Here is a 10,552-nt window from a genome sequence, read left to right as displayed (position 1 = left end):
TTTCCAAAATAACAATAACAATAGTAATAATTGTAAATAATAGAGGACACACTACAGGTTTCATAACGGGAATGAGCTAGAACCAGCTCCACCAGATGCCATTCTCAGAGAAACATTGTGTGCCTTTGACATAATTAAAACATAAGCATGCACAATTTCTAAACTTCAGCCTGTGGCATTTTTTCTTGATTTCCAGTGATTGGTATAGAGTGATGCATAATGGCTCACTTGGCAGACTGCCTTTTTGCAAAGGGACAGGTAGATCTTGTCTGTAAAAAGAGATAACATAAAAATCCTTTATCCCACATGCTAGAAAGTAATGACTCCTTATCATTGATTTATCAATAGGAGGTGGATTTGACAATACATGTGAAAATAGAAGTGGCTCACATGAGGATTTAGGACCACTGTGGATGAGAGAGTAGGATCATAAGAAGTTCATTTATAAGTACACAAGCAAGGCGCTTGTTGAGAGTAAAGTCTGAATATTTATTAACTACTCCTGCTTTAATATGCTCCAGATTTCCTTGGAAATCTTAATTTTCTGAAGTTACTAATGGTTTCTGAACCTATGAATGTACCAAATACACACACAAAGTGAGATGCTCCTTCATCCCTCCATCTTCTGTAGCTGCAGCCAGAACAATTCTTGTTTCCAGATAAATTAATGGTTTCTCCTTAACAGCAAATGAAAGACTTTTATTTATTTATTTTTTAAAGACAAAACATGGTATCAATTTGTTTGCCTCCCTCACACATAGACATGAAATTCTAATCAGCAAAACAGAATCAGGAACAGTTTGTAAGGCTTTTGGTATAGTCTTGCAAACACTCTGAAAACAATGCTGATTGTCTTACACTTCTGTTGAGCTGGGCTTTGTGTCGTGTAACACCACATGGCTTTTGCTACTGTGCACAGGCACTATATTTAATCTATGACAGGGTGTGCACTCCCATTTTTTTTTCTTTTTACTTTTTTTTTTTTTTTTTTTTTTTTTTTTTTTTTTTTGTGGATAAAGAAACTAGCAGGCAAGAACCAAGTAAGGAAGATTTGTCCGGTTTAGGCCAAGTTTCCTTTGGTAAGTAATTTTTTTCATCAAATGAGAATGCTGCTTCATTTCACCCAGAATGATGTGCTTTGCAAAAGTACCTTAAGTGGTCTATGTTACAGAGGATAAAGTGATCTAGGAAAAATCTGTAGGAAAAATTTGCAGGAAACTTGCTTCCTCAGACCAGTCCTGTAGCTCTAGCACCATCCCAGAGTTTGGACTGATGTTTTCAGGGGCTTTAGTGCCCACTTGTGGCCTTTTCCTTGTCCCTTTCTGTCTTGGTGGTCTTCTGAGATCATCCTGTACTTTGGTCAGGAAGGTCATGTACCAGAAGAGACTGAATGCCAGGACTGGAAGCTGGCAGACTTTTTAGCTATGTTCTTGCATTGCTAATGAAAAAATGTTGCTTGTCAATGGCCCTTGATACTAGATATTGTTCTCCTCTTGTCTGTGCTTTTGGAATTTCAGTCCAAGATGGAATAAAAATGACAGTACAAGAGACACGGTATGGTCCAATGCTCAAATGACAGTCACAAAACAAAAAGGAGTTGGCTGCAAACTCTCGTAAGTGTCTACAGACATACACAAAATCCTTAGGATGATGCATTGTTCCTCCAGAGACACATACATACTGAAAGAAGTAGAGTTTGCCCATCTGCAGAGCGTTTGGCATCTCCGTGAATGATGACGTATTCATTTTCACCAACAATCTGAAAATTCACGTGTGGAAACATTTTTTGCTTCTGTACAGATGGGTACTTGGGTGAAATGAACAGATCACAAAATAATAAGGAACAGGTCGATTATGAGCAGAACTCATTTTTTATCTGCTGTCAAGCCTCAGCAGTGGAGGGAACACAGTCATATGTGTGCCCTAATGAAATGTGACAGGCATTTAGAGACCAAAGGCTGACATTTACTGACAGCATCGCCATCTGCACACTGAAAGCTGCTAGCATCCGGACATCATAATCTGTTAAGGACTGTTTATTATTGTACCTCCAAATTGCAGGTCACACAGATCCTGGGGTTTTATGGCATTAGCTCTGTATGCAGCCCTGTTACCTCAGCAAGGATCATAATTCTCAATCTCTCAATGTGCTCCCTAGCTGCATGTTTAACTTTCCAAATAATCAAGATACTTGCATCCTAATAAGCTAAGATACAGATATTTGAAAAGGGACAGAAAGAACGAAAGAAAAAAATAAAATCAACAAAATAAGCTCACAAGCCTCCTAGCCTGCCAGCAGGCAAAATAGATGTTAACCTAATTCTTACCAAGGCAGATGGAGTTATATAATCTGATTTCTAAGAGTAAGGGTTTTCTCAAGGAAAGATTTAGCATATGTAGTATATAGATGTTTTGACAGCTTCAGAGTTGTAACATGGCAGTAGTTTCTACAAATCTATCTCTACACACAATGCAGGTACAGACAAAACTGTTTAAAGAATTAAACAAGTGGTAAAGATAGGGTTTGGGCTTGTTTTTTGTTGTTGTTGTTGTTTTTTTTCTCCTTCTTTTTTTCTTTTTTTTTTTTGCCTATACCAAGGAACAATGTCACCTGAGATGTGTTGGACAACAGAGATTTAAACAGGGACTAGGGGACTGACCCAATGTTTAATTCTTAGGCCTTTTTTTTTTTTTTTTTTTTTTCAGAGCAAAGAAGAAGATGACCTTGGGAGACAATAGTACAGGTTAGCTGGAATAAAATAGAGCAGGGGAAAATCAATGGAGGTTAACTTAATCTTCAATGTTTCCTTCCATTGCAAGGAAGAGGAGAAAAGGCTGAAACCACATATCAAGTTCTAGAAGCAGGTGTGCTGATTTTTGCCTGGAATAAAATGTTTTTTCATCATATGAGGTACCCTGAGGAATGGTCCTGAATTCCAAACTGGCTTGCTAGAGTACTGTGTTTGCTTTCCTGCCTGGCAGTGAACAAGGAGCACCCAGGGACTTCTCTTTTTTTCATTGAAAAGCAAACAAACAAACAAACAAAACACCACCACAACACAACACAACAAGAGACTTGTTTAACTGCTCCGGGTGGTGGAGGAACATTTCTGGCCAGGTAGAGGTCCAGTGCTTTCTGCAGAGTTTTACTCCTTGGAGATTGGCTACAGCCTTGTTTGTTCTCATCCAGCCAGCTCCTCTGAGCACAGTGATGAGCAAGCTGACACCTGACCCGGGCACTGAACTTTGAAGCCAGCTGTAGCAAACAGTGAAGAATTTGGTACCTTCTAAGCTGAAACAGAGCTCTCAACTAGGTGGCATCCTAGTGTCTCAAGTGATGAGGAAATATGGGAATTTGGAGCATCTTGTTTTTTCACACAATTATGAGAGGGGAAAATGGTGTGGGACTTATTTATTTAAATTAGAGAGTGATTCAGGGATGTGCTGGGTCCCCTCAGGTACCCCTCTTTATTTATTTATTTATTTATTTTTTTCTTGGATCTGCTCACGTGACTTTTGTCTGGAGGTGAATACATGAAAATAAAGAAATGTATGAGGTCAAGAGAAGAGCTGCAAAAGTACCTCAGCACTGAGAAGGCCAATTTGTTCCCTGCATTCAGTTATCTAAACCAAAAAGTACAATGAGACTCCCTGTTCCTGCCTATAGATCCAGAAAGCCTAATGCTCACTTATGTGGTCCATGGGAAATCTGAAGTCGGATAGACGTAGTCAACTGTCAAAAGTCAGGGCAAACTGTGCCCCAGGAACAGTTTTTGCCTTGAAAGTAAGTATTAAAGATCACTGTTCTATGGGTAATTCATCAGCAAGAGAATGTAAGGAAGCACTGGCTAACAGAGTTGTCCTCTTTGGAAATAAACACATACAGTGAGCTGTAGGAAAGGGTCAATATGTTATCAATGAGACAAGTAAGATTTATTATATTCACTTTCCTTGTTCTGGAAGCAGATGGCTAACATAGTTCATCATGATGAACTGATAGCTTTTCAGAATGAGCTGTCCCATGCGTAAAAAAAAAAAAAAAAAAAAAAAAAAAAAAAAAAAAAAAAAAAAAAGGAAAAAGGGGGAGAGAGAGAGAGAGAGAAAACAGTATTAGAGAGAGAGAGAAAACAGCATTAGTAGAAGATATGTTTACTAAGCAAATACATGGCAAAGGCATATGACAACTGGAGACTAGGGCTTAATCTTCTGGGATGCAATTGTACACGTAAATGCACGTGTGCAAAGCATGGCAGCTATTCAATCCCAAGGGCTGTAGCAAATATATCATTCTACCAAAGGATGCAATTCAAAATCTTCAGTAGATGTAAGGAAGTAGCATTAAAGTTTTCACAGCAATGCAGCAATGCTCATTCTACCTCAGATCACAAAGCATGCGATTAGTGTTCACTAACAGTTGTTTCTGAATGAGTTTCAGCTCTGAAAGCACACAGAGATCATTTTCCTTAAAGCCAACAGGAACATCTTACTTAGGTGTTTTATAATCAAATTAAACGGGTTCCTCCTCTAGTCCATGAAGGATGAAAACAAAATGAAACAAAATAAAACAAAAACAAAACAAAACAAACAAAACAAAAAACAAAAACCACAAAACCAACTTCCCTCTAGGACATCATTTATTGCTACACCATGATGGAACACCAAATTCCACAGATTTCAAACTAATCAAACCCAAACTACTTAAAGTGAGCTATTGTTGTTTTAATGGTAAAATTAGGAAGCTTATACACAAAATCCAAGTAGTAGGCCACTAGAGGAAAGGCTATTGAAAAGACAAGCTGCTTATGTTAATTAAACAAAGAAAATCTGCCTGGCAGACAAGAATAAATTTGAAGCAAATGCATTTAAAACACTCATCTATTTCTTGGTGTTTGCCAGAGAACTCAGGCATAGCTAAAACGTGTACTCATCCATCCCTTCTTAAGGATTAAGGAAGTTGCTGTCAAATTGACTAACTCTGGTGGAGATGCATTTGTCTTTAAAAGCAGAAGCCAATACACATTGATGTCCAGCAGGTTTTGTGGAAGTATCTACAGAAATAGATAAAAGAGACCTTGCTTCTGTTTCTTTTGAAAGGCAGGATACAGTGCAACCTACTAGGCCTCAGAGCCTTTAGCCTTTAGCCTTTAGGCCTCAGAACCTTTGTTCTATAAAACCTAAAACAAGGCAAAAGTTTTTGTCAGTGCTTATCTTATGGGGCCCTGAGGAGCCAGCCATGAAAAATCAATCTATGGAAACCAGGCTACGTCACTACTGCTGCTCACTCTTTAGTGAGTGTCTGGTGATTGTGAGGAGATCATTATCAACAGCTCAGTTATCTCCTTCACTGCCACATACTCTTTTAACAAATTGATCCAACAATTTGTTGCAGGAACCAATGGAGAGAAGTTAGGCTATATCAATATCCAGGTCTTCGTGGATTTTTTTTATTTTTTTTTGTTTCAGACCCAAGAAGGCAATCAAGAGAATAGAGTGAATCCCATATACTTTCAAAAAATGTATTCTACTTCCCCTTTTCTTTTTCCCAAAAACATTTAAAACTTTTTCGTATAAGCCTTTTGTAATGACACATCAACACCTGCATTTGACATTTGCACACATGTAAAGGGTAACTGCAGCATATTTCGATGTAGCCACATCAAGAATAGCTACATTTATATTTTTATAATCTTATTGTAGACACACTACATTCTGTGATGTTAAAAGCATTGACAAAAAATCAGACATGACACCAGTGGGGACTTTAATTAAGATTTTTAGATGCATCATTTGCTATTGAATAGATATTCAAGAACTTCCAGCTTTTAAGTATAATGTTATTACACAATGTTATTATTTCTCTGAAAAGACAAAATGAAGATGTCATTTTCTAAGTTACACTGTTTTGTGGGGTGTTTTTTTTTTTTTTAAGTTTAGTTTAGTTTTGTTTTCTTCACATTTTAGAGCAGGGATTTCCAATGTAAGTGCCCAGAGCTGACAAATTTATTAACAGAGGCAGTTAGTAATCTCTTACAACATCCTGATGTGTCTATATGAATTTCCATTGAGGTGTTGCTGCTTTGTGTATGATTACATTACAAAGAACAGCCCAAGTACAGTGACAAAACTATAATAAACAACCTAAATGAAAATATGGCAAGCACAGTGCAGGATAGCCACAGACACCTGATTCTACTTCATTAAAAGAGATGCAATAGTTGTACTTTCACATTTGTATATCTTTCTACTTGACATGTGCTAAAATGTGAATTTATTTTAAATATGTTTAGATGCCATTTTGATTGTCTTGCACTTTTAAGATATGAATTATTGTAGTGAATAATGTTTTCAGTACTACAAACTTCATGAGCACACTGGTTGCTTCATAAAATATTTTATAGTGAATCTGAAAAGGAATTCTTCCTTTCTTTTGATAAGAGAAACAAGAGACATGTAAGATGTTAAAGTTTCTTTATTTGTAATCAGACCTGCGTCACATCTGTAATAATTTTTAGTCTGTATTTTTGCCAGAAAATATAATCTATCAGTGAAGATACCAAAAATACCCGCTTTTACCATTTAGTGAGCATGTAAGAAGTCAAGGGTTAAGTATTCTTTTGTGCAGTTCTCTCACATGCAGTACAGATCTCAACTACATATACTGGATGCAAGTGGTGTGCAGAACATCCTTTGCCAATAGGTGATACTAAATGCATGCCTTAATTTAGGGATATATATAATAGATAGGAGATGCATTATTTGGGTCTCAGGGAAAACTACACTATTTATGTAAGGGTATTTGTTTTTCCTTGATAGGAGAACATAGTAAACCTCCTCAAGGTTCTGCAAGGCTTTATACCATTCTTCTCTCCCCAAGATATTAGACTTCCGACAGCACTGAAATGATATGCATGATGTACTGGTTGAGTAACGAGGTGTCTAAAAGGACTAAAGCAGTAAAGAGATATTGAAGAATAGCATAGGAAGGGAGGAATAGGCTTATAAGAAGCAGTGGCAAAAGCCTGGATTCACTGGCTTTTGAAGTTCCTCTTCTAACATGATGATTTAAAGAAAATATACTGACACAAAAAATAATTTCCAGATTACTGTATTATTACTAAAAATATAATTACCAGGAAGAAATAAAAAGACTTGCCTTTCAAATTTCTGAGGAAAAAAAAAAAAAAAGACTAATTTCAAATAAATGCTGATTTTGCTGTCCTTCCTTCCCATATCATTCTAGGTGAGTCTTTGGAAAAAGTCATTTTACACCAGTCTCTCCAACAGTCTTCTTTCACTGGGCTTGCCTACTTATCAGCCTGAGTTGAAACTTGGCTCATGATCATGATCAGTTTTCTTAGGATCTCAGCAAGCAAAGATGCAGTGAGTGGTTAGAAAAGAGCTATCTCTCAAGTAAAGGCCAGTAAATGAAAAATCTATTGGCAAAAAATTATTATTATGACAAACATACACATGCCCCAAGACCCAAATATTTCCGCATGTCAAAGCTTGCTTGGCTGGGAAAATTCACCCAGCATCTATAGAAGTGAACTGTGTATTTGCAATCCAATTCAGTTTTCAGTATTAGAGGATTTAGAACAACTTTAATCATGTTGAATTTTTCTTTGCATTTTTAAGTGAAAGAAGATTGAGCTAGATCATTATCTGGTATGAGTCAGTGCTGGAAAAAAAAAAAAAAAAAAAAAAAAAAAAAAAGGAACCAAGCAGAGCTCAGAGGCTTAATATTACAGTATGTGGCTATTCATGACTAAGCCCTTGGCCATCAGAAAGAATCCTGAAACTGTTTAACAGAAGCAGTAGGACACACTAAGTAATAGCCAATTACTTAAACCAAAAAGTCTCTTTGAGAATCATCTTGCTGAGTAGAAAAGCAATTATGAAAGTTTATATCATTCTTTGCAGATCCTGTGCATCTGCTTCTCTGTATTTCTAGGTATTTTACCACAAGAATTTGGATGCAGCAAAGCTACAAACCCTTTCTAGAATGAAATATATTGTTACTCATTTCAGATGTGTAATAGTGCAATCATCATTACAGTAAGGGAGCATAAAGTGAAAGCTACATTTATTTAATGTGTATTTTCAGAAATATCATGGATTTCTTCAGCTATATAGAGTAGTTAAAGGATATGTTCTGTATTACCAGCTTAAAGCAGTGCTACTTAAGGTCAATCTATGTGACAATTGCAAATATCTGAAGTCACTTTATGCCCAGCAGGTGAGAAATATCTATCATGACAAAATTCAGACACAGTATATTTCCATCCTTCAAGATACTAATAAATTCAAAAACCTTTTTTAAAGCCACTCCAGTATTCATTGTCTGTAAATCAAGCCACAGCAAACTTTCAAAACTGAAGAAGGAGCTAGCAAACTCCATATCAGTACATCAGTTTCTCTTCTTTCATTATCAAGAAAATTAAAAGCTGTAGTTGAGGCACAAGTGATTTTTATGTAGAAGTTCAGAAGTATTTCAAATAAGTAGACCAAAACTTCAGTACTTATTTTAACTTCTCAAAAAAAAAAAAAAAAAAAAAAAAAAAGACATAAATCGCAGATCTATGATCACAGTCATAGATCATAGTCACTGCAAAGTTGCACTGAATTTCTTTTTTTTTCCAGTATGAAAAAAAAAAAAAAAAAAAAAAAGTTGGTTCATGGAACTTACCAAATCAACTTTATACTGCCATTTCTCATAGTCCATGGTTAATCAAAACAAATAACAGTCATGTTTCAAGGCAGCCTGAAAGCATTCTACTACACTCAACAATAAACTACTTCTTCAGCGGCGACAGCTTCAGTGAACCCAGTAACTCCGAGAAGAGTCTGGCCAGCTGACCTGGCAGCAACACTGCATGCAGAACTTATATGAAAGTGTGCTGACAACAAGCTTTCAAAAATAAGTCCATACCATAAGAGCTTGTGCTTGAAACTACTTTTATAGCTAAGATTATTGTTTCTGTTAAGAGGCACTGCATAAATATGGAGTTAGTCATCTAATGCACTTAATATTTCTCAGCCGAGGACTATTGCAGTTTTACTCTATGTTTAGGTGTTGATTATACTTTGGTTTGTTTTACAACAGTAACATTGCACTAGCAATACAGCTGATACTAAAGAGAAGGCTGAAAACATTGAAGGATCAAAATAAACAAGCTGCTCCTTTACTTCTTTTCATGCTTCTTGGTTAATTTCCCTCTTTCTAGCTGGAGGCTCATACTGCTGTTTGTTCGCTTCTCCTTTTGTTGGCTTTCCTGGGAAACTTGCTGTACTGCTTGGAGGATAGCGGTCTGCACAATTTGCTTGCTGGCATTCTGCAGCTTAACTTCGTCTTGCTCTGGACCCGGTTTCTCACCTGCAGGAACCAAACAACAAACAGACAAACTGAATCAAGCATTTATGACCACTCTGTGAACACCTGAGGGATAAAAAAAGAGAAGGAAAAAAACAAAAACAAAACAAAACAAAAAACAAACAAACAAAAAAAAAAAAAGAAAAAAAAAAAAAAAGAAAGAAAACAGGGTGCTTGGGAACAGCTTATGACATAGGGAACCTGCTAATGCAGAAAATGACATAGTAGGTTGGAAAGTTTCTACTGCATGTTCAGCACTACTGGACTGAATGAAGAGGCAGAATTTGAGTCATAAAGTGCAGCTACACAGTTCCCCACCCTAAGAACAGCTGTGGTTTCACAGTTGAAACTAGTACAGCTCCATTTTGCACCATCAGAGGGAGTTTTTTGTTGTTGTTGTTTTCACATCCAGCTCTGAATCACATCCTTTTTGACTTCAGCTGCATTTCTGCATAGGGAATTTGACTTCATTTTACAGATCTGATGTAAAATGAAAAGCCATGAAAAGCTAAATTTTTCTGTTAATGTTTCTATTTACTTTTACTTAAAATTAAAAGCCCTCACCCAACAAATTCCACTTGGTGAGGGAACAACAACAACAAAAATCAATAGAAACCTAACAAATATACTTTTCTTATGTGATTTTTTTTTTTTTCCACAATGCTAAAATCTGGAGAAAAACAAAGTAATGCAGCATGACAGATGACATATGGTAATGAAGAGAAGTATATTATGATAAGAGGTTTCTCTTTTGGAATTATTTTGACTCCTAGCAGCAATGATAATTCTGAGGGACGATAAAGAATTTTGTAAAATGGTCAAAGTTTATCTTGATTTACAAAAATAATAATTCTGAATTAAATTGAGGTACACCCACTAAAAAGCTGTATTTAGGAAAAGGTACGCTTGATAATTGAAATGCTTAGAGTAGGTGTTTATTTGCATCACTCACTTGATTTGATTTATTTTTTTTTTCAGATATTCATCTCAATTCTTTCTTAATCAACTGTACTGTAGTCAAGTATTTCATTAAGTGGGAACTGTATTTTACTGTCTGTTTTGAAACCATATATTAAAAACTCTATCCTGAGAGAAGTAAAACAGAGTGAATTGAAGGTCAGATGCTTTTATGAGAGGGCCACATTTGGAGCTGTGACATATTCCTGATGTTCCTTAAGAAAT

The 10,552-nt window shown here is 36.2% G+C and overlaps 1 protein-coding gene across 1 annotated transcript in view; it reads right to left on the bottom strand.

Annotated features, from left to right (window-relative positions):
• Positions 1–9,354: 9,354 nt before the first annotated feature.
• ZBTB14 (zinc finger and BTB domain containing 14) overlaps positions 9,355–10,552 on the bottom strand; it is a 36,741-nt gene continuing 35,543 nt past the window's right edge. Inside the window, exon 7 of the mRNA XM_084508109.1 lies at positions 9,355–9,373. Within this exon, the coding sequence (XP_084364235.1) occupies positions 9,370–9,373 (4 nt within the window). The 3' untranslated portion in view covers positions 9,355–9,369. The remainder of the gene's footprint in view (positions 9,374–10,552) is intronic.

This window comes from Aythya ferina (assembly GCF_964211825.1).
Source record: "Aythya ferina genome assembly, chromosome: 2".
Classification (NCBI taxonomy): domain Eukaryota; kingdom Metazoa; phylum Chordata; class Aves; order Anseriformes; family Anatidae; genus Aythya; species Aythya ferina.
The sequence above is the reverse complement of the archived record's forward strand: the minus strand, read 5'-3'. Positions and strand labels throughout refer to the sequence as shown.